A 22,536-nucleotide genomic window follows, 5' to 3' on the forward strand; every position below is an offset into this window, starting at 1 on the left:
TTGTCTCACAGCAGATACAGCAGCCGTCTCTTCGTACTATTTCCTGCAAGATTCGAGCAGAGATTCCTCTCTACAGCCCACCAGTTTCGGAGGGGCAAAAAAATTAAGGCCCGAAGTCCCTTTTGAGGCTCTTATCGGGCGTTATTCAGTACATTCCAGCTGCAGCCAGAGAGCCAGACCGGGTTACCCGTCTCGGTACTGCATCTCTTTTACTCATATTCTGACTCGTAGTTATACTATAACTACTCGAACGTCAAGTTCATCAACCCGGGCTGATGGACGAGGACACCGATGACGAGAGAAGCCAGGAGCTTCAGTCGATAGCGGCTATTTATCCCGAGATAGTCGTGGACCCTTCTACGCCATTTAAAGCATCCCTTACTCTCCCAATAATACCAGTGAACCCCATAAAGGCGATATTCCGAAAGTCCAGTTCTGAGGTCAGCATCTCATGCCTTCCTTCACCTCCGTCTACCGAGCCCGGCGATGTCGAAATGGGAGAAAATGGCATAAAAGAAACTCAAGAAGCTGAGGAGGATGTGGATAACGAGGTTTACAACCTCACACACCTTCCTCCTCTCAACCTGGGAATCGAGCTCCCCGAAGGATATCCAGCCGAGAAACCTCCAGCATTTTCGATATCGACAGACCTGAACTGGCTTCCCATCTCGAATATCAACAAATTAATCGAAGATGGAATGAGGCTTTGGGAAGAGTCAGGGAATAATTTGGTCGTGTTTTCGTACATCGACCACCTCCAAGTTGCGGCAGAAGAAGGTCTGGGTATAGGCAATGGCTCAAAGGACGTGGCTGTCTTTCCACAGAACTTGAAGATAAGCTTGCTCGACTTCGAAAATAAAGCTCGGAAAGAAGAGTTTGAACAAGAGACCTTTGAATGTGGAGTGTGCCTTGAACCAAAGAAGGGCAAGGTGTGCCATAGGATGCAGCGTTGCCTTCACGTATTTTGTGTCCAGTGTTTACAGGACTTTTATAACTCATGCATAAAGGACGGTGATGTTGACAATGTGAAGTGTCTTTCTCCTGGGTGTGGGAAGGAGAAAGCTGATGATACCCAGCCTGGTCTACGGAAGAAACATGACCTGACTCTGCGTCCTGGAGAGCTGATACAAATACCCCTCCCACTTGAGACCGTACAACGCTATGCACGGCTCAAGAGGAAAAAGAAACTGGAGTCAGATAAGACGACTATTTATTGCCCCCGTCAGTGGTGTCAGGGTGCCGCCCGTTCAAAAAAGCATCCAAAACCGGTAGATCTGATTAACGACGAAGAATCTTCAGACGAGGAAGAAGATAATGCTGCTCCATTTGATCCGCTAGGTGCACAGGAGCAATTACCACCAATGTCGGAACGGTTGGCTGTCTGTGAAGATTGCGCTTATGCATTTTGCAGTGTTTGCAAGAAAGGCTGGCATGGGCCGACGAGCATTTGTTTCCCTCGAAGGGAGAAAGAATTATCTGCGGAGGAAAAGGCATCCGAGGATTACCTAGACATATATACCTCCAGATGCCCCACCTGTGCTGCAAGATGTCAAAAGTCTATGGGGTGCAACCACATGATATGCTTCCAGTGCAACACTCACTTCTGCTATCTGTGCTCCAGCTGGCTCTTTGCAAATAATCCGTACGCGCATTTCAACACTGAAAAGACGTCTTGCTATATGAGACTCTGGGAGCTGGAGGGTGGAGACGGAGTAGGAGCTCCTCTCCATATCGAAGACCCGGACATTGTGAATGGAGAGATTGAGATGAGTGACGATGAAGATGATACTGCGCACCCACTAGCTGTTCCACCACCTGCACCAGTACCTCCAAGAGCGGGACCCCGAAATCGCAGACTACCACTACTTGCAGAAGAAGTTGGTCCAGTAAGGCTGGGGTTGCGTGGGGGCGATGCAAATCGACGCCGTGCACAACCACGGCGAGCTGCCAATAACAACAATAACCAAAATGGAGCTGAAAATAACGAACAGGTACCTCCGGAGCAGCTGCGAGGGCTGCAGCGATTTTTATACCTTGTTCAGCATGACCAGGAAGACCAATGGGACAGTGACGAAATGGACGATGATTTTTGACCTTTACACTCATATCCTGCCAGCGACGGATACATATTTGTTTCCTCTGGCAGGCTTGAATAATTCACAGAAAAAAAAAGTCCTGCTAGCAGTTTATCCACTATCTTTTGAATCAACCTAAATCAGAAATGTTGGCCGTTCTTGGTAGGGCGTCATTAAATATGAATATCCCACACCATTGAGCATACGGCCTAGGACCGACATCGAGAACACCCATACCCTGTATTTTGAGCCTTTTTGCAAATTGTCCATATTTTGCGGGACATTTAGTGTCTTGAGAAACTCAATTGTCTCCCGGTTCCAAATAAGTATCTGGTGAGATCAATTTTTATGCGGTATCGTATTTGTTTTCAGCCTAACATAAGACAATATAGCAGGGAGAAAATTACCTTTGCTTAAACCGACATCTTCGAGCCTGCATCTAGCGAGCGGACTGTTTATTCAATTAATGCCCTTCATGTATTCTTTTAACTTAGGTAGTTTAAGCCAACTGCTAAATGAAAATAAATAAACTTTTCGCGTCTTTAAATTAACTTTAGGTGCCTTAGGTAAGCGAGTTTAAAGTTTCGCCTTTTCTTTTATCCAGGATTAGTCAGCTTTAGGTAGTTTCGACGCCCAATATCAAACCTTCGACAGCGGCGTGGAGCTTCAACTCTTGAAATATCAGAACACATTCGTGATAAAAGGACATCTCAGTCGCTAGATCTGGGTGATACAAATTATGCAACTCGGGATATGCCCCTGTTTTGTGTTCAGCTGATTAATGGAAATCTGACTACGATACGACTTCATGATCATCAGCTACCTAGCTTACATACCCCTTTGAGCTCCAGGTGATTTGAGCCTTGGCGACCTTTCAACCAGCCCGAATCATACCATCTAATTGCTAGAAAAATGGAGCCTCTGGAGAATACCGAGCAGGAAGGGTTGGTGGAGGAGCCGATAATGCGCGCGGACGAAGTTGACAACATTGGAGTCGATATAACCACATCCACTGAGGAACCAGTGGTCGCAGCAGATACCGTCTCAGACGTGAAACTCCCTGAAGATAACGAAGCAAAAGTCGATGAAGCGGATGGATTTGGCGATGCATCTGTACTGCAGAGACTGTCTCAGCCTTCAACTAGACCTGAATTACGGCGTGACAGAGTGGCACCACCCCCACCCTTGCAACCACCACCACCTGCGCCAGTACAGAACCCTGAAACCCAGACGGACTCAGTGAGCCTTGCTCAACTCCGCAAAATTGTTCAAGATCTTCCAAAGGCCGATTTACCATCTTATGCCTTCAAATATGACGACTGTCAACCATTCCCGGAAGAGATCAATGAATGGTTTGGCGACAACGAGCCTGATAAACTCATGTTACTGGGCTGCAAAACCACTTTTGAACAGACCTGGTTATCTTTCTGTGAGGCGTTGCCTGATCTCCCCGAAAGTGAATCATCTTGGTTAAGCGCCACGGACGAGGACAAAGAGGCATTTATAGAAAAGATGATAGGACTGTTTACCAGCACCGATATCTTTTCCCGAATCGAGGCCCTGGAGAGCATCTGCTACACCTTAACAGGTGTCTGGGTTTCTACTGCTGGAAGGGTGGCTGGGGATTATCCTTCTGACATTACTGATCATGATGCGGCCGAGACTCCAAAGGAGCGATCTATGCAAATTCAATGGATGATTAAAAACGCCCATACTTTTCTGGAATGCCAAGGTATCGAGGCTCTATTTGCTTATTTACAACGGTTTTTCAACAAGGATCAGTGAGTGGAGCAGCCTACCTATCTTTGGACATTTTGACAGGAGTTTCTCATATTTCTTTTTAATAGGACGTTAGTACAAGAAGATTTGAAGGCCTTTGCAAATGAAAGCGGCACAACGGTCTATGTTGCTACAAGAGATAGGGAAATTAATCTAATACTCACCTGTCTTTATATCATTGTTGAGGTGGCACGGAGAGAAGAAAAGCTGGAATACTCTAGCCTGGAATTGAGAGATGCATTTGGTAGGTGATATTTATATACCTATGAGTGACTGGCTGTAGTTGAGCCACTCTTACTAACTCTATCCACTTAGCCGCGTTAAATCCCAACCTACCCGCGACTCTTGTTGAAATCGTTGCACGGCTTCGGTGGGATGATCCGTCCATCTTTCCACTAACGAGAGTAAGTTCCACTCTTTGTCTTATTGTCCACTGTATTCTAATAGCTTTCATAGGTCCTCCTTCTCTTCTGGAAATCAATTCTTCTTCTATTTGGTGGCATCGAACCTTTGAAAAGAGCAAAAACTATCTTGGAGCCCATGCATGTACCAACTGGTTCTGGTCAAAACGAGTCATCAAATATTCCAACCCTTACTGCTTCTCCACTGGACTATCATCTATTTAGACAAGAGATTATATCAAAATATCCTGCCTACAACCCACCACCACCATTGGTTCCTTTTGAGCTGGAACACAATTCAGTTCTGCCTCCCCTTCCCACGTCCTCAAGCCGCAATTCTTCGTCCGTTCTGTTTTCTGGAGTTGGGTCTACCCTGGCGAATAACAACGACTCTATTCTCCATCAATCCGTCCACATTGCCACACCTGCCCCTTCCCCTCCGCCATCCCCAGGGGGCCCTGGAAAGGTGGGCAAGAAGCAGAATTACCAAACAAATCAGCATTTCCCTTTCATGTACCCTCCATTGGACGGTTCAAGTAATAATATTGGAGGAAAAGGAACTAGCGACCTTCAGGACAGTCTTGTGGGTAGGAAGTGGGAAGGCAGCGATGTTCCTGCGTCAATAATTGAGGCCGGCGAACTGTTCTCTAGCCGCATGAGGATGACACGGGCATTGCAACAACTTTGGGAAGAGCGAGAAGCGTTCATGAAGTACGATCGTGGATGGGATGAAAGGGCGCCCGACAGTGGTTACCGAAGGCCGTCCAATGGCCATGAATCAGAATCACCAGCTGATCAAGAATTGAAGCCTCGACGTCAAACTGAAGATGAAGATGTTCAACGACGCTTGGATGAAGTCGAAAAATTTTACGTACGTGTATTTAAACGGCTACCCCTGAATTGTGTGTCTAACGTCTCCTAGGTTCACGCACTTCCAAGCCTTCAGTCTTTCGTGATTGTTGTGTTGAAGGAACTTTTAACGAGCATCACCGCTATTGCAAGCCAAACAAATGGCAACGATGATATGGATGGTAGAGCAGAGTAAGTATTCTCCCAATAATTTATTTAGCACTTTGCTCACGACATCCCTTCAGCAACGCATTGAATGGCCAGAAACAACCATCGAACAAGAATCGCATTCTAGAGCCATTCCTATCTACAAAACAGCTTCAAGAAGCAAGATCACGAGAGATCAGATTTGAAGCTATTTCTGGAGCATTGATTCTACTTTTGAAATGGTTCAAAAGATGCCGTACGTACACTAAAGTTGTAAACTTTTGGCTCTTCTAACATTTTGCCTAGATATCTTGAAATTTGAGTATTTGTCGCAAATACTACTCGACTCAAATTATATTCCTTTAATATTAAAAATGTTCATTCACCAGGAAGTTGACCATGCTGTCGCCCAACCCCAAGACCCACTAGTATCAAGGTAATGTCCGAATACTATTTCAGCTATCTACGAATCCATGCATACTAATTCAATTTGTAGTTTTTTTCACTTCTGTCATGTTCATTCTAACCAACCACCGGAACCAATCCCTCCTCTCGAACCCACAGAAATTGCGGATGACAGTAGTGAAGACGAAGCAGCTCCACCCCCGATACTTCGGCAGAGCCGTTCTAGAATATCGATGCTCGAAGAGGCGTCTGCAAAATTGGCTGCAACTGAACATAGCAAAGAAAATTCCAGGTTCCTTGAAGTCGATGAGCTAGGTTTTCCGACAGCACCAATTGAGCCAGGACCTATTTCGACCTACTCCTTCCGAAACTTCTTCTCTGCTATCAACTTCCTGCACATCATGCACAAGATTACCCGCGACAAGGCTCATAGGTGTTTACACCTTGTGCAGTATAAATGTAGCGCTGTGCTACGGAAGGGTCTCAAGATACCAGACCCGCACCTTCGACTATATACTCTCAAGCTGTTTAAGTCACAAGTTCCTTACTGTGGCAGAAAATGGCGGTTAAGCCACATGAGAGTCATAACGGCGATCTATCTGTATTGTCGGCCTGAGCTGCGCGATGATTGGCTTGCTGGCGGTGATGTTGATGCCGAAGTGGAGGAATCGCTACCAATGGAACAAGCACTAAGAGGGTTAACCCACTGGTGGCATGTTAGGCAGTACAAGGATGTCTTGTCTACTGAGAATGGGAAACCATTGGTAGAGGAAGAGCGAGATTTTTTCACACGAGAACTGGAGAAAATTGGGTGGGGGTGGTTCGGAGAAGAACTAAATAATGGTGTTGATGAGGACGGAGAATTTGTGCCTCATATTGGAGGAGGCCCTGAATTAGAGAAAGCCATACAGATGGAGGCTTGGTAATATGATATAATACTAGCACAGAATCTGTTATATTTCCCGGCAAGGCGTTGTTGGTTGGCCCAACCTAATAATGATTTTTACTTGCCATAATCATCTCTATTACGGACAGGTTAACATAGTTTTAGTATTTTAAGACGCACACCTAGTAATGTCCTGTCGCTTGACACTTTTACTAATCTCAAGGATGAATGTTTTTAAGACAGTGATGTCGGCAATCTATAAAATAGTAATGTTATATCACACTTGTCCGCTGACTCCATTCAACTATGATACGAGCCAGGAAAAGAAATCAAAGCCCTCATAACTTCCAAATGTCAAATTAAATTTTTGTCCGGCGCCCCTTCTCGCTAGTCACACATGTCTCACTGCGAAGAAGGACGCCGAACTAACACCCAACTAATTCAATTATGGGCTCTCCAGCCAAATTCCGTTGACAATCCATAGCCTAGGGTCTGAGAATAAATGGCTCATTCTTATCGTATGCCATTTGTGCTTCTGGTCCTCTAAGCTCCTTTGGCCAGTCATAGTAAAGCTCGTAGTGTAGGATTGTATGGTCACAGTACGTTAAGAAGAGGCGGTAGCGACGCGAGTATTCAATACCATGCCACTTTTCTTTCTTCGTGCCACCAAAGGGTAAGTGAGAAGGAAATTTGCCGGACAAGCCAGGTTTAGAGCCAATAGGATGCAGTGAAGCATTGCGAATTTCCTGGACATCAACATCATTCATTCCAGTAGATGTATCTTCATAATCATCTGAGGGGGATTCGGGTGGTATTAAGTGTGGCACAACTGGACTAGCAGCGATTCCAAGTAGCGGGCAAAGTGGACGAAGCCGTTTTCGTTCTTGACTTGCAAGTGGTAGTATACGGTCCATCCTGAACACCTTTCCTTTATTGCGGACCTCAGTAAGACCAAGGATCGCAACTCTTCCTTTCTGAGATGCTGCAACAACGACACCCAGCTCAGGTATTTGAAGAGCCATGTTGAATCGATCCGTAGCTTCGATAAACTGTACAGGATTTGTTACGACTTGTGATAAAGCAGCGCGGAAAATGACCGAAGGACCAGTAGAAAAGGGACCGGGAAGCATTCGAATATGAGATTCAGAAAAATGGAGAATTTGAAAGCTATGAAAGAGATCGGAAGTCGGGCGTTCATCTCTTAGCAACCGCACCCTACCGTTAGCCTTGGCTGCTGTGTTAGACCCTGAGTGGATATCTTCATTCATAGGAGTATCAGAGAGTTCATCCAATTCATCTAGGTTACTCCTTTCGGATGAATCCTCGTCGGATGGGTTATCACCGCTATTGTCATGGTCCATATCAATGTCCGCATCGCTTACCGTAGCATGGCTGGTGTTGGTACCAGGAGCAGGTGTGATACCCTCGTCTTCCTCGTCTTCCGCGCCTTCTTCATCTTCTTCGTCTTCTTCGTCCTCATTATAAGTTTCGTCACTATCTTCATCGGACTCATTTAGAACAGGGGTATTGGATATAGCATCAGCAAGGATATTGGAATAGTTATGGGCAGCCAAAGGAGAATTATTTTGCAAGGTGCCTTGTGCTCCGACTGTTGGAGGAACGTCGCTGGGTGTTTCTGTTCTCACAGGGGGTGTCTTTATACCAGGAACTGTGTCGTGACGATTAATGCGATCTTCAACATCTCCATCGGAATCATCAGAGTGAGTAAGTGGAAAAAGCTCATCAGGCGGGGGACCTTGATTTCGACGCTGAGTAAGGGGTGTTGATGACGAAAAGACATTATAATACTGGGTAGCATCGTGGACTTTGCTGGCTAAAAAGCTAAGATCATAGGGGGCGTCCTTGTCTGGGTACTTATGTGGAGGGCCGCCGCAAGCTTCAAGAAGGTCCTTTTTCATGCGAAAGGACCTTGGATCAACAGCCAGAACATTCCATCCCCGCTGTCGGCTACCAATTCTCACAAAGATTAGACAGTTTCGATGCGTACCCTCTTTAATGGTTAACTTACTCGTCAAATAGGTCATCGTACTGTTGGTCATCATCTCCGGAATAAAAGTCCCAGTAGTTAACCGGACGAAAACGTTCCCAGATCCTCCATACAAGGAGTTTGTTATTGATATCCGTGCTGACTAGCCAGTCTCCATGAGGATCTAGGTCACAGTTCAAAAATGAGACGTTAGGTATATTTGCAGAATGCCCCGACAATGAGAGCTGAATATTCTGAGAGCGTCGGCGCTGCCGCGACCAACTTCGTAGCTTCAAGAATTCCGAAATACTGGTAATATGAATCCAGTCATTATTATGGACCTTTGGGTGCTTTGCCCTAGAAGATGAACCTTCCCGAGTCACATGTGAAACTTCCGTATTATCCACCAAGGCAAAAGCAAATATGGTTATTGTTGTGGTATTAGAGCTCACAGCAATCATTCTCGCGAACTTATGGATTGCCAAAGCCCAGGCACTTTGTGTAACCCACTCACTGAAAAAGCATTCTACTCCATTGCCTACCTGGACTGGGTCAGTATCTTCAGCCCTGCGATTTTCAATACACCAGAAGATGCGTTCAACCCTATAAGCGGCCACGTTCCCTGAATCCGTTGCCAGAAGTAAGATCTCATCGGAGCCAAGGTCACCAACAGTGATTTGATTGATGGCATGAGGATTATTGGGCGCAATATAACCCGGAGCATCAGGTCGTGCCATTTTGGGGGTTAGGATAAGAGCCGGCCGTGAGCCGATCATCTGTCCGCAACTTGGCTGGAACACGTATATTCGACTAGAGTAAGCAACAAAATAAAGGTTCTGCCTCTGGGATAGAGCAGTCTAGAAGAAGCGTATCATAGTTAATTTTACATGCGTCGAATGGTAAAGGAGGGATCAGAACGTACCAGATTATTCCGCCAAGTTGCAATAGGAGGCGATGGAGCGTTCCGTCTGATGTAGAAACTCAGTCAGCCGTCGAGTAGTGGATCTTTTGGAGGAGAATTAGAACGGAGTAACATACGGAAACTGCAAGCTTGAGTCAGCGACATTGCTATACAACATATAAGGGGGGATTTCTTTTGAAACATACACGCGTATCTCCTCGTTCAACACCGTGTGGCTCCACAGTAATTCCATGGTCAGCGTGTTCATCGAGAACTTCTATCCAGACCGGGTTGCCAGCACCAGTATCACTCGGAGAATTTTGATCCATGTTGTACGGTCAGGTCATGTATTTGGGTATATCAAAATTAAGTCATCGGCACTGCTGTGGGTCGATTAAGACTGTTGAAGCACTAAGGTAAGTAAATATGCGTGAGATTCGGCGCTGTCTCAGAGATGAAGCAACCATTCTTGGTGGAGGCGAAGAAATGTGGTGGGGTTTTTCTTTAGTTGCCGGAAACAACCAAGCAAGAGCCGGGATCAAGTTGCAGTCCAGAATAGCAGCGTTCTCACTCCGACGTGCATCACAGTAACAGGTTGGTTAGCAGCTCGCCAAAATAACAGCGCCGGGCTGCACCACCAAGATGTTGACCTGTCGTTGAGAGAAAGCTGATGAGGCTGCCAGTGATTTCCGGCTTTACGTCAAACACTTTTTCGTTCTTGGAAAAGTACGAAAGTTTACCTTAATCACGTGCTCACTTTATTTCCCCGGTATGATAACGCACGGTCTTTTTATTGATCGGTGCATTAACCGTTTGTCACATGACCTAGGTTTTTACCCGACTACCTAATTTTCGGCGAAGTTTCAAGTTTCGACTTTCTTCCGAAGAAACGAGCTGAAGAATGAAACGAACAAGGCGTTGAGGGAGAAGGCAGCAACGGAGACACCAGAATCACGAGCCAGCAAAAGGAGAAAACGTGGCAAAGACCGAGATTGTCACTCTAGGTACCGAGCCAGCATGGATCTTGTGTCCACGATTCGGAAGGAAGGCAGCAGGTACGTTGCACAGCTCGCGAGGAGCCGGCCCGTGGGGTTCAAGTGACTGATCGATACATGGCTCATAGGGGCGGTCAAACAGAGTTCAAATGGTCAGATGTTAAGGACTCAAGCCGCCGGGAAAACTACCTTGGCCATTCCTTGATGGCCCCCGTTGGTCGGTGGCAACAAGGCCGTGACCTCTCGTGGTATACCAAAGGAGAAGACTCTGATGCAGCGAAGAAGGCTCGAGAGGAGGAAATCCGGAAGGTTAAAGAGGCTGAGCAAGAAGCTATAGCCCGAGCACTTGGTCTACCAGTATCAGTGCCGTCTAAAAGCTCGAACGCCAACCTGGAACCGCTGGGGGGAAAGGAGGTCGAGCGAGCAGTCTTAGAAGGAGCGGATGACCACGAAGATGTTGACCGCGTCAAGGGAGTCGGGTTTGGTGGCTTCATTGGCAAGACGCTAGCTGGAGAAGGGATTGAGAAGCTGGAGCCAATAGGAGATGTTTCTAGCAACTACAGTCAAACTGCAAAGACCAATGCTGACAACCGGCCCCGCAGTAACCGCCACTCGGAAAGAAGAAAGGAACACGGCAGAAGAGACGGTCGAGATCATGCAAGGCACTATAGAAGTCGGAGAGAAGATCACCGCTCAGATCGACATGAAAGAAAAAGATATCGTTCACGTTCTAGGTCCCGGTCCCGAGAGGCCGTTAGGAGGCAACGCTCGGTTTCACGTTCACGCAGCAGAGATCGGGAAACACGAGATCGTCGAAGCCATCGCAGACGGAGCCGATCACCCTATGACTCCCGACATTATAGAGACGATAAACGATATGAACGTTACGACAGAAGACGATAATACAACTCAAATATAATGACGGGTTTTGGCGTTTTGGTGGATAATCTCTTGTTACTCATTGGCATGGTCTCTAGAGTTGGTCACGCTTCATTTTTATAGATAGACAGATACTCCGTAGTTGTCTCTAATATCTATAAAATTTACAATTCGTCTTTAGCGTTGGATTGGGCATTTAAGTCAGGCATAGTCATCATTTTTACCACAAGGCTGGTCCAACCGGTAAAGTGCTGTGTTCGCTGGCCTTTGCCTGTATCGGGGTTGTACTGTTCCCAGGCAAAGCCAGTGTTCTTCCACTCCCTGTAAACATTCTCTACTATATTCTTGCGTAGCTTCGTATACATCTCAGATGCCTGTTCCTGGTGGGGACCTGCAACCTGAGCAACACTCTGTAGAGCACGCCTTAGTTAGCTATGAAAATATGTGAACCATATGAAGACATACCAGAAGATTCTTGAGGACCAGATAATTCATATTGATCCAAATAGGGCCTTTCCAGTAGTTCTCGCCAGTTCCGAAGAATTCGTCCTTTTTGCTCAGACTTCGGATGCCATAGTCACTCCAGAGTTCGTCTGAATCCTGGATGAGATTTAAGATATCTCCCAATCTCGGGTGGTTGGCGTCCAAAAGACCAGTTATGAAAGGGAAAATTGAGATATACCCCTTATGGCATACATGAACACTGTCTTCGTAATCATCGATAGTGGAATCACAATATGTCTTTGCGTCCTTATTCCAATGGAGATCATCAATATTTCTAAGGATAGCAGTTTCATACTTGGTGAATTCCTCGACATCAGCTGTCTCACCTAATGCTCCGGCAATGTCTCGCAAAGACTGGGTCATCATGCCCATCCAGCTTATGAGATCAACGTGAAGCTCTCCAGGGTGAGGCGGCTGGGGTCTAGGGTAGTCATCCAGGCCAGACGTGAGGATATGCTCAACCGTACGTCCTCGCCATCTATATCCTTCCTTCGTAGAGAAAGAGTCTCTCTCATAAGATTTGAGATCTCCCCATTGGGTCTTCCTAAACCAGAAATAATGTCGACGGAGGAGGGGATATATTGAACGGAGGAATGTTATGCCAAGCTCTTTATTGTCAGAATACGCGGAGTTGTTAGGACTATTGGGGCCAGACGATTTTCCTAGTGAAGCTTTGTTCATGAATTCTCTAAGAACAAGAAACAATGTTGGCGGGTTGGCATAGTGAGGGTATTGGGTTTGGAACTCTCTTGGAACTTTGCTTCTAGCTTCAGGTCCTAGGATTTGTTCCCTGGCAATCCATCCATCTTCATCCATGAGACTCAGCCAACTCTTGACAATCTGGAGTCTGTTCATTGTTAGTTCACTATTTGATAGGCAGAGAAGGGTAGAAGGGCATACGTCAGGTCAAGATCCCATTCCATTATTGGCAGCAGGTGGAAGCCCTCGTCCCACAGGAACCCCCTGGGGAAGAAGGGCCGGGAAGGAACTGAAGTAAATAATTCGGATGGATCTGCGACTGTGAGCTGGGCACGGGATCGAGCCTCGGCAGCCTCTTCCCAGAATCCTTCATTTTCTTCATCGTACTCAGTGGCATAACTGCGGTCAACAATTGAATCTCCGTAAAAGTAGCCGATTCCGCCTACTAAATTGGAGAGCATTTCCTTTGAGAACCGCAAGTACTCTGAATTATTGTTAAACGGAGCGAGTGGTTTGAAGATATTCTCAAACTTTTGGGAGAATGCAGTAGATACATCCTTAATCCGCTTCGTAATAGAGGATGCTGGGTATGGAAATTAGCAATAGTATGATCCAGAGGATTATTGCGCACATACAAGTCAGTGGTCTTTCAGCTGTCCCTGATGAGAAAATGATATCAAACTAACTGAAAGTCAACGATCAATGGTTTGATAGTTAAGATAACTAAACGGTTACATACCTCAAAAGATCCACGGAAGACTTTCTGTATATAGTGAATGTTACCTCCGCCCTGAGTATTTGTAAGGGTGAGCAATGCCGGAGGAGGAGGTACATTCCCTTCTCCAAACTTCTCTACGGCAGCTTCAATATATTTTTTCATCTGCGTGAAGAGTATAGCTATAGCAGTATCAGAAATATTAGCAGCACTTCAAAGTCAGCTAAATGAAAGCGTGGTCTCATACTCTTTCCCTGCCAAAGTGCCTCTGGCGGGACGGTCATGCTTGAAACAATCGTTCTGTCCAATGGCTTGTCATCATAGCTTGGGTGCATCCGCTCAGGATAAGTGTTGGTATCCGGACCACGGGTGATATCAATAGTAAAGTCACCCAAGCCTATTGCGTTTCCCCCAAGCCTGACATCTCCTGCATATCCAAGCTCATTGGGCTCATTGTGCAGTCCCAGCTTCCCCAGTCCTTCCAACCCAGCATAGAATATCAATGTTGTCGGCTGATTAGGAGGTGCATCGGGACGAGGTACTCCCTTAATGCGAGCACCCCAGCTACCGCCGTCTGTTCCCCCCGGGATCTTTACGAAGTCTATCGTAAGGTCAAGTGTATTGCGGGAATCGTGTATGGTCTGTCTGCCGCCGTTTCGGATGTCATATTCCTCCCAACCATAGCCCTCCATTCCTTCATTCTGCTCACAGGTATGCCTGAAATCTATAGCATCGAGTTAGCTTTTATGCAAATCACTAATCTCGTAGTAGAGTTCATCTTCGCTCGAGACGCAGCCCTGTTTACATACTTTCCTGAGCTGTCTGGTAATTGTCGACCTTTGCCCACAGCAACCCCATAAGCAAGCTCTTTGGAATCCGCGGGCGCACTCCGAAATACAAATTAGGACGATAGGGACCCCATAGTAACGTCTGGTTCAATGCCGTATCCACGGCCAGGGCAGCGGCAGCTGTATCCTCAGCTGCAACGGGGCCCAGCACGAAGAGAATACAAACCCACAGAAAAGATACAGCAGCCATGTTGACCGCTTGCCCCGACCTCGTCATTAGCCAGCAGGTCATAAGCCGTTCAAGCTTAGATATCAATGGGTCCGGCCCTGCCTTTCATCTACTTAAGAGTAATCGATGTCTTGACGTGTCCCCATTTGCAGCCAAACACAACCGCCGGAGATACGATGGTCCGTTTTAAGATCGTAGGTGGGCCAGACCCTCAAACACCTAGGTAGGTAAAATAGACCTTGGATAGTTGTTTGCTCAGAATATCCAATTGACGTATCTTATGGGGGCCTAAGGATACATTTGCTTGTCGCGCATATAGCATTTGATATAGATCGTGAACATATAAGGAACCTGCCTATAACGTTAACCCTTGAGATCAAGGACATATGGAACTATAGGAAATCATAAGCTATAGTGACGTCATTCATCTATACAAATGTTATCAAACTGATAACTAGTCAAATGATTGCCCTCTAGAGAAACCTCCATGAAGCGTCGACGCCAAACAGCAGAAAGGATTCTTCTATACCACCTTGCGAGGATCCAGAGAAGAAATATTCAAACTCTTAGCATCGCCGTCGAAAACAAACTCGCTCATAAGCTTGCCTGTTGCCGGTGCGTTCTGGATGCCCCAGCAGGTATGGCCGGTTGCTAGATACAAGCCTTCTGTCCTAGTCTTGCCGATAAGGGGGCTTCCTCGATCGCCGGTGCCAGCTACATTAGGAAGATAGCAGGCCTGCCGGACCAGTACCTCTCCATCCCGTAACTGGTCAGACACACTTCCAATTGCGTTGATAATGTCTTCGCATCTGGACTGATCAACCTCAACATCAGCTGTAGATGATGGTAAAGGTACCAAAGTATCTCCTTCTCCACAGGCGTATACGGTGTTGTCAGGCCGAGCGTAGATTTCAGGGCTGGTTGCAGATAGTCTGCCTGACTTGGACTGTCCCACTGGAAGAGTGATCTCGGTAAATAGAGTGTATGCGGAGACAGGGCGTGTTGGACGTAGGACAACACTATGTGCTCGAAGGGCTTCGATTGGGGCTGGTGGGAATATCCTTGATGTCCAGGGGCCCGCTGAAATGATAACGTCTGTAGCAGTGATAGTCTTCGTAGCACCAGTGGCCTTGCTTTGATATGTTAAAGACTTAACAGGGCCTTCTGAGTAGTCAATATCAGTAACCGTGCCCAGGACAACTTTTGCGCCCTTCTCTTCTGCCAGTTTTGCCATTGAAGTCGTAAAAAGGTACGGATGCACTTGTGCGGTGGTTCCCTTGCCTCCCATCTCCTCGTACGCTCTTAGCACTGCAGGATCAAACCAGTCAAGGTCTTCTGGAAACCCGGCAGCCTTCAACGTTGCCATGGCATCATCGCTTCTCTTTCCCAGAGAGACCGCCGCTTTGCCGGGCTTCGACTTGTCAGCCTGGTTTCTGGCCCGACCATCTGCGATAAGCTGTCCACATCCAACTTCTCTATATCCCCATCTGTCTACTCCGCTATGCTCTTTGGCTAGTTGGGCATGTAGCTGGTAGCTCAAAGGGACGATTACTTTGGGATATGCCCACAGTGCTAGCAGCCCGCCAGCCTTGCCAGACGCTCCGCCAGCAATCTCCGAGGCCTCGAGAATTGTTATTCTGTGTTTTGATGGATCGTACGAAGGATGTCTTGTTAGGAAATAGGCGCAGCAGCATCCAATTATCCCGCCGCCTGGTAAATTAGATGTTAGACTTGTGTCTGATTATCAGGCCAGGTAGGGGGTGAAGCCTACCGATAATGACAATGTCCCGCTCCCTGCCAATATCGGTCATTCTCGCTGGTGACTCTAAGGTGTTCTCGAGATAGTACTGCATATACCGAGAATTAAACTGTATCAACGTCCTCAGCGGCGTTTTCTCCTGTCAAGGTTAGATGTCTCTCTCCTCCGTTCGTAGTCAAAAAAGGTTGTGCCTTTTACCTATGACGTCGTAAAAATATTTCTTCGATCCCCGCGAAAAGGGAGAATCCACAACCGCAGCCCCGTATATCGAACTGATTCGAAAACAGCAAGGACAACGGATAAAATAAAATCGGGTATATTTCTCAAATGCTGCAGCATCTCTAATTATACAAATGGTGGTCATATCCCAGAAGTAAAGGCAAGAAAAGGCCATAAAATTAGCAACAAACAAGCTCAGAACTCTCACTGGTCGCCCAGGTGTAGATAGTGTATGAAAACAGTAAAAAGAAAGAAAAGAAATAACGCTCAGAATGCTGTTTCAAAAAAGGCGGATAGATATAAGAAAGGAGAAAACAGTGCTATTATCGAGTTGGACTCAGCGGCTTGTTGAATCCTCCCACACGGTTCATGTACTGTCTGTACTGTGTCTTCTTCTCTTTTCGAACACCGGAGACGTTGTTCCCAGGGACTTTAGTGTTTTGCGTGCTCTTGAAGGATGAGAACCCCATGGCCTTCATCATCACTTGGTCTAGGTCGTCAGGATCGTCAGGTATGTCTACCTCCATTTCGTTTTGCCGGCCGGACTTGGTGGACGGTCGTGCATATCCAGACAGGCCATTAGGTTCGATGCTGTCTCCTCGACGTCGGCTGTGTTTTGCATCTCCCCGATCAGGCCCGCCCCTACGGGTAGGTGACCGTGAGCGGGCCCTGCGGCCATTTCGTGCAGGAGATCGTGACCTCGACGGCGACCTGCTGATAGATCTCTCGCGGTGTCTCTTGGACCTAGAAGTGTATTCTATATATACAGCATCATATCAGCACTCTATTGTTATACCACTCATGAATTAGTGAGCGTGTGTAGGGTGTCAATATACACATACCGCGACGAGAGCTGTATCTGTCCCTGCTCAAGCTCCGCTCTCTGCCTTTGCCGCCTCTACCATCTCTGTCAAGATCTCTCCGGGTATCTCGTGGGTAATCTCGTGCTCGTCTGTCCCTTGACCAGCTTCTGTCTCGTCGTCTCTCCCCTCTGTCCCGAGATCGCGATCGAGATCGCACTCGTCGCTCCCCTTTGGGACCATTCCTGGAGACCTCCTCACTGCCCGCTGCCATTTTTTTCGGAGTAGAACTAGGCTCTTTAGATTCACCATCGGACCGCGTGGTATTATCATTCATATCCCACATTGCTGAGCTGTCTGTCCTTCTGGCGCGTTTGGCTGGTGGTTCGACCATAGTGTCAAGCATGAGGTGAAAATCCACAATCACAACGGTAGTTATCTCGGTGAAAATAAGGGACAAAGCTATAGCGAATAGCTGCTGATATCACCTGAATCTCTCTATGCTGCTGCTTAACACGGGTTCAAGTGTTTTGTTTGCTTCCTCGTTGCATGCTTGCAAGATTGAAAATGAACGAAAAACTTCTACGGCGGACGAAAAAGGCCAAAAGTGCTTCAATGATTTTCTTTTTGTGATTTTGCGGGCAGAGAAAGATTTGATAGACACAAGACACAACAACCTTGCTAGGTAGAACTACAGCAATATACAGAGGAGTAAGGGCTTGCTGAAATGGCTCCTAATGATGTGTCTCACCGTCGAACCCATAACTTGCTGCTGATATCGAAGCTGCTCAACCTCCGAGAGGGTGCTGCGCCGTTGACTCTTGTGCAAGACTCGCTGGAGCAGCCAGCCGCTCCGCTCTTAAAGGAATACATTCGACGAACCAAAGTATCTATGCCTGAGCTCCCCCCTATAGCTATGATTTAGAGTAGTGCGTCTGACGGCTTTTCCACTAGCTATCTAAAGGACATGTAACCTTCGTCTCCTTCGATACATTGACCCGCCCGGCTGGGGCTGATACATTCATAAACGCTGCTGGAAAGCCATACGAGCTGATCGCAGAAGAGGTGACATCGTCTTATACTGCCTCCCAGCCTACAGGAAACCAGAATATCACTCCCAAAAGTAAGTATTCGAAGAAGACTTTGTTTGTTCAATCTGCTAAAGCACAGACCTTAGGATACCTCGTTATAGTTGATTCAGTACATCCATTGCTTTCTCCAAGAGCTGGCGCAAAGACTGTTTATCTGCCTGAATACCTCAGCTCACTGTTGGGGCCTGCTTCACCCCATGTGCAAGTCTCTCTTGTTTTGGTTTACCACCGTCATATACCATCTTCACCCAGCTCGAATCCGTACTCCCCATCACCGCTCTCCCTGTTGACATACCTAGCCACGACAATAATCACCACCCATTCAATGTCTCAGATGCTGGCTCGAAAGGCGGCTATAGATAGAAGCCTGGCACCTCCAGTATTTGGACTGGAGGAAGAAGTCGACGGTGTTTTGATTGGAAGAGTTAACCAACACTTGAAGGGCGAGAAACAAGATGGAATTGTCCTAGAAATGGAACATAGGCGGAAGAGCGGACGTGGCATAGTCGAGTGGTATTTTCTGCCACATGCATCTAAATACTCTGCCAAACAAGCTACGGAGGTGGTCATTTTGCTTGATGACCATCCACTGTATAAACGGAAGGACAATGAAGTGAATGAGGAATCATGGGAGCCCGAATCAACCTTCGAACTTGGCCTAACCGAAAGACAGCGGAGAGAGAGAGATAATGTGGTGCTGCCTTATTTCGATGCCCAGAAGGGTGACGGCCCCGGAGAGGGTGGGCGTATCCTCTATGACATGGGCGAGGAAGACGACTTCGATGAAGAAGAGGACGAAATCTAAGCAGAATCAGCAATTGCCGGCAAGGGAAAAGCAAAAAACCCTCGGAAATTCCATGATCCATTGATAACAGGACATGCGAGGGCTTACACAAAAGGCTACAACATTGTGAGCAATAGCATCGTCGTCTGGAAGGCATTTTGGTGAGTATGATTATGGACATTAATACTGCACTAGAAGAACCGCCACCAGATGAGAAGGATAAAGATGAAGCCAACTCCCGCAAAAGGACCGTACTATCGAGCTGCGTTAGTATCATCCAGCCTCTACAGTGCGGGCGAATGAACTGATAGGCAGGCCATACCTGTTTAATCAACAATTCCCAGTTTATCCGAACAGCAGCCTTTCGGTATTTCTTACTGTCCTCGCGCAGCCTCCCAGACATTTCACCCATGCGCTCCAGGCTATCACCCCGGTACAAGAGGTCTTCTATATTCTTTGTCATCACCTTAGTGACATCTTTTAGTTCATCGTTCAGTTTGTCGATGTTCTGGGATGCTCGGCTATCTTGGTACGACTTCTTGGTTCGTTGAATAAAGGAGTCAAACTCGACAAAGGCGTATGGTCGTAAAGAGGAAGAGAGATATCTTGTTGGAGAATAGGTGTTAAAGAACTCTGTTGCAATATCGGATAGATATGAAAAGGCGAGTTTGCGGGGATACGACTGCTCTGCGATGCATAGGAAGCAGATGTCGTCCTGAATAATGTAACTAGAGCAGCCAAGTTAGCATCCACGTTTGATATCTCCTCATGACCCGGTATCTCCTTAGGAAATCCATCTCCATACTGTAGACTGTAGCGCCCCGACGATATGCTAGCTTGTTGCTCCGAGTTGCGATTCAGCCGCGCAACTATCTCTTTGGTCTGCGACTTAACATCCGACAGCTCTGACTCGGCCTATAGATAACTCGTTAGCGCATTCAATTTCTTTCAAGAGTCCACATCCTGCAGCAACACACGCACCTGTTCATTGTCTACAGAAGCCGCAAGCATCAAGCCTAGAAGAGGACAAACATCTCAGCTTCAACACCCTCACAGGTCCAGACACAGAACACTACCCACCGTCCAGCCGGGAAATCTGTGTTGATATGACCATATTGACGACTCTTATTATTCACTTCGGCGGAAATAAGCTGTCCTTTAATCCGCAGTTAACTGACGGTTGACTGCTTTCTTCTTTCTTGAAGCCAGATATTACTATTTTTTATTTACTTGACGAGAACAACATGAGAGCGCAAGGCGGTGTCGGGCGGCAGAACAAGCTCCCCCCAAAAGCTGTAAGTTCAACACCAACAACAACTCCAACAACATTCGCGACGATACAAGAAGGACTGTTTTTTGATTTTTACTCTTCTTCTTCTTCTTTTTTTTTTTTTTTTTTTTTTTTTTATTGGCTCTTGACTGTTTGCTTTCACTAGGAAGTTGGAATATGCTACGGTCTGGAAACTGGTAAGCGTGCGCAGCAGGTGTGCTGGACGATGCGACTCATACAAAATCGACAGCTCGATCTTCAAATGAGACGAAGCGGAAGATGCCACCCAAAACGGCCTCCAATAAGCGCAAGACCGCTAGAGGAACTAAGAAGAATCCATGGGTTGATGACGAGTTTGTGATGACAAGTGAGAAATCTCCTCTTGTCGACATTGATTTGGCGGTATGTGGTGGTATGAACTTTGAGGATCTGAGTGTTGCATTTGGCTGATTGATTGATGTTAGAAACTGTTCGCCAAACCCGAGGCATGGACGTGTCTAGACGAAGGAGAGAAGAAAGAAATTCTTTCCCTACTTCCCGAGAGCGTACATCCGGATGCAGAACCTTCTGCTGAGAATCCAGAGGGGATTATTCCACCTCTCTCCGAAGAGTTTCTGCGCTCAACCGTTTGGCGTGATGCAACCCGTCAATTCCAACTAGATCTGGCGAACGGAAAATATGACCCGCAATGGCAGAAGCAGGCACATAAAGCAGTACAAGAAAGGGCTGAGGGAAAGTTTGATGCGAAAAAAGAGAGAGATTTTGAGGCATTCTGGGGACAGAAACAGCGCTATCACACCAATGTGCCAGCTGGTGATAGTGCGACAGTCGATTTCAAAACGCTAGTTACCAACGGTGTGTTCGAAGTGGGAGACGTTTGGAAGTACTCGCGTTCTCAGGGAAAAGGGGCGGGAAAGTTTCTGGTTGAGAAGGAGGTAGCTGTATGTCTTGCGTTTACTCTCTCCCCCTCCCACCCCATGATTAGGCCTTGGCTCATAGTATACTATCAGGTTGTGAGCTTGGATGGAGAGACCCTTACCTTTGCTATTCCTCCTGGTAGGCGCGTGTTCATGCCTTCACTGACCAAGAGTCAGCCAGTGGCTTCGCCGGCGCCAGAGCCTTCAGTTGAACCCAAGGTCAAAACTGAACATAAAACTAGCTCAGAAGAGGTTTCGAATACAGGTACGTCACAAGCTGTTTCGACACAGCCTCAAGTTTGTGACCAAGACCAAAGTATTGCCCAGGAATATATAATGAGTAACAACCAGAGTGTTCTCACCGCGAACCTCGCAGCAGAACCTAACCAGTCCTCAACCAAAAATGAAAGCTGTATTGACAACAAAGCAATTGTTGAGACATCTATACCCCAGAACCATTCAGGCTTTGATACAGCTATGGACATTGGCACATTCGACGATGTTACTCCCAGTATTGAATCAGAAACAGCCAAGGAAATCAATGGCAATACGAAAATGCGCTTTTTAGGAAAGCCCTTTATTGAAGAACTTCTAGATGATAGTGATGACTGCAGTATCATGTCTGATCCACCAGATATGATTGATGAAATAGATGATGTGGATTTCCACAGATCTTTACAAGAGCTTGGACCTTTACCACCTTCAAATACTCCATATGTGCCGTTTAATTTAAAGGCAGATACTTCCGGTCCTAGAAAAGTTACACCCTCTACTAAGCCTGAAGCTGCGGTCGTAGGGGTGCTGCCAACTGGTCATACCGATGCTACAAATAGTACTCGGTCCGAACTGTCTCACCCATTTGTACCAAAAGATGATAGACATGGATCTCCCACACTTATGGAAACAGCAATCGCAACGGAAACTGAGCCGCAAGTCTCCGAAATATCTCACCAAGCACATACCAGCCAGTCCAACGGTCAAGCCTCTGTACATCCAAAAGTCGATACGGACGACAATACTCAAACAAAAACCAGAACACCAGATATTTGGCCAGAAACATCGAATCAGCCAAGTACTGGATCTCCTGGTACTCTCAGCACGAAACACGCGGCGATGTTGGGAGTGCCAGATAAAACGAGCTCTCCTTCCGAGGGAAAAGAAGCCCCTGTTCCTGAAAGCTCCAATAGCGTCGAGCCAGTAATATTTCCAGGTGTCACAGGACCTATGTCTTTGATTAGAAAGATTCACGAACTTGATGGCCGAGAATCGTCTGCCCGAGTCGCAAATGCATGGATGCTTTTCCGCTGCATCAGAAACAACCAGGACATGGGGACACTTTGGGAGGTCCGGCACAGCTGGTATACCCGATCAAAACGATGAATATGACGTTGATGAAGGCATGCTGGCTTGGTATTGGTGAGGCAAGATACCGGGTCTAACTAATAATACTTGTTGAT

General features: G+C 46.8%; 10 protein-coding genes across 10 annotated transcripts; 5 read left to right on the forward strand and 5 right to left on the reverse strand.

The window, feature by feature from the left end:
* Nucleotides 1–275: 275 nt before the first annotated feature.
* On the forward strand, nt 276–2,093 carry ARB_07578 (uncharacterized protein; the record flags this gene model as incomplete). The annotated part of the gene is made up of 1 exon (XM_003014227.1): nt 276–2,093. One exon carries the CDS (start codon nt 276–278, stop codon nt 2,091–2,093), a length of 1,818 nt encoding a protein of 605 aa, XP_003014273.1.
* Nucleotides 2,094–2,987: 894 nt separating this feature from the next.
* ARB_07579 (uncharacterized protein) lies at nt 2,988–6,582 on the forward strand (the record flags this gene model as incomplete). Its single annotated transcript, XM_003014228.1, has 8 exons — nt 2,988–3,856; nt 3,923–4,098; nt 4,170–4,258; nt 4,311–5,126; nt 5,202–5,296; nt 5,350–5,507; nt 5,558–5,687; nt 5,748–6,582. 8 exons carry the CDS (start codon nt 2,988–2,990, stop codon nt 6,580–6,582), a joined length of 3,168 nt encoding a protein of 1,055 aa, XP_003014274.1.
* Nucleotides 6,583–7,027: 445 nt separating this feature from the next.
* ARB_07580 (uncharacterized protein) lies at nt 7,028–9,266 on the reverse strand (the record flags this gene model as incomplete). The annotated part of the gene is made up of 2 exons (XM_003014229.1): nt 7,028–8,510; nt 8,572–9,266. The coding sequence occupies 2 exons, from the start codon at nt 9,264–9,266 to the stop codon at nt 7,028–7,030; spliced, it is 2,178 nt and encodes a 725-aa protein (XP_003014275.1).
* A 1,181-nt stretch (nt 9,267–10,447) lies between these two features.
* ARB_07581 (uncharacterized protein) lies at nt 10,448–11,344 on the forward strand (the record flags this gene model as incomplete). The annotated part of the gene is given in 3 exon segments (XM_003014230.1): nt 10,448–10,485; nt 10,554–11,026; nt 11,046–11,344. The coding sequence occupies 3 exon segments, from the start codon at nt 10,448–10,450 to the stop codon at nt 11,342–11,344; spliced, it is 810 nt and encodes a 269-aa protein (XP_003014276.1).
* Nucleotides 11,345–11,468: 124 nt separating this feature from the next.
* On the reverse strand, nt 11,469–14,260 carry ARB_07582 (uncharacterized protein; the record flags this gene model as incomplete). The annotated part of the gene is made up of 6 exons (XM_003014231.1): nt 11,469–11,714; nt 11,770–12,673; nt 12,709–13,064; nt 13,247–13,404; nt 13,470–13,946; nt 14,032–14,260. The coding sequence occupies 6 exons, from the start codon at nt 14,258–14,260 to the stop codon at nt 11,469–11,471; spliced, it is 2,370 nt and encodes a 789-aa protein (XP_003014277.1).
* Nucleotides 14,261–14,762: 502 nt separating this feature from the next.
* Nucleotides 14,763–16,050, reverse strand: ARB_07583 (uncharacterized protein; the record flags this gene model as incomplete). Its single annotated transcript, XM_003014232.1, has 2 exons — nt 14,763–15,949; nt 16,011–16,050. The coding sequence occupies 2 exons, from the start codon at nt 16,048–16,050 to the stop codon at nt 14,763–14,765; spliced, it is 1,227 nt and encodes a 408-aa protein (XP_003014278.1).
* Nucleotides 16,051–16,540: 490 nt separating this feature from the next.
* Nucleotides 16,541–16,744, reverse strand: ARB_07584 (uncharacterized protein; the record flags this gene model as incomplete). Its single annotated transcript, XM_003014233.1, has 1 exon — nt 16,541–16,744. The coding sequence occupies one exon, from the start codon at nt 16,742–16,744 to the stop codon at nt 16,541–16,543; it is 204 nt and encodes a 67-aa protein (XP_003014279.1).
* Nucleotides 16,745–17,744: 1,000 nt separating this feature from the next.
* ARB_07585 (uncharacterized protein) lies at nt 17,745–18,913 on the forward strand (the record flags this gene model as incomplete). Its single annotated transcript, XM_003014234.1, has 2 exons — nt 17,745–17,903; nt 17,972–18,913. The coding sequence occupies 2 exons, from the start codon at nt 17,745–17,747 to the stop codon at nt 18,911–18,913; spliced, it is 1,101 nt and encodes a 366-aa protein (XP_003014280.1).
* Nucleotides 18,914–19,083: 170 nt separating this feature from the next.
* ARB_07586 (uncharacterized protein) lies at nt 19,084–19,903 on the reverse strand (the record flags this gene model as incomplete). Its single annotated transcript, XM_003014235.1, has 4 exons — nt 19,084–19,146; nt 19,215–19,607; nt 19,646–19,807; nt 19,874–19,903. 4 exons carry the CDS (start codon nt 19,901–19,903, stop codon nt 19,084–19,086), a joined length of 648 nt encoding a protein of 215 aa, XP_003014281.1.
* Nucleotides 19,904–20,441: 538 nt separating this feature from the next.
* On the forward strand, nt 20,442–22,459 carry ARB_07587 (uncharacterized protein; the record flags this gene model as incomplete). The annotated part of the gene is made up of 2 exons (XM_003014236.1): nt 20,442–20,574; nt 20,664–22,459. The coding sequence occupies 2 exons, from the start codon at nt 20,442–20,444 to the stop codon at nt 22,457–22,459; spliced, it is 1,929 nt and encodes a 642-aa protein (XP_003014282.1).
* Nucleotides 22,460–22,536: the final 77 nt, after the last annotated feature.

Source organism: Trichophyton benhamiae, assembly GCF_000151125.1.
Source record: "Trichophyton benhamiae CBS 112371 chromosome Unknown Abenha-F-W-01a06.fp72, whole genome shotgun sequence".
NCBI classification, from domain to species: Eukaryota; Fungi; Ascomycota; class Eurotiomycetes; order Onygenales; family Arthrodermataceae; genus Trichophyton; species Trichophyton benhamiae.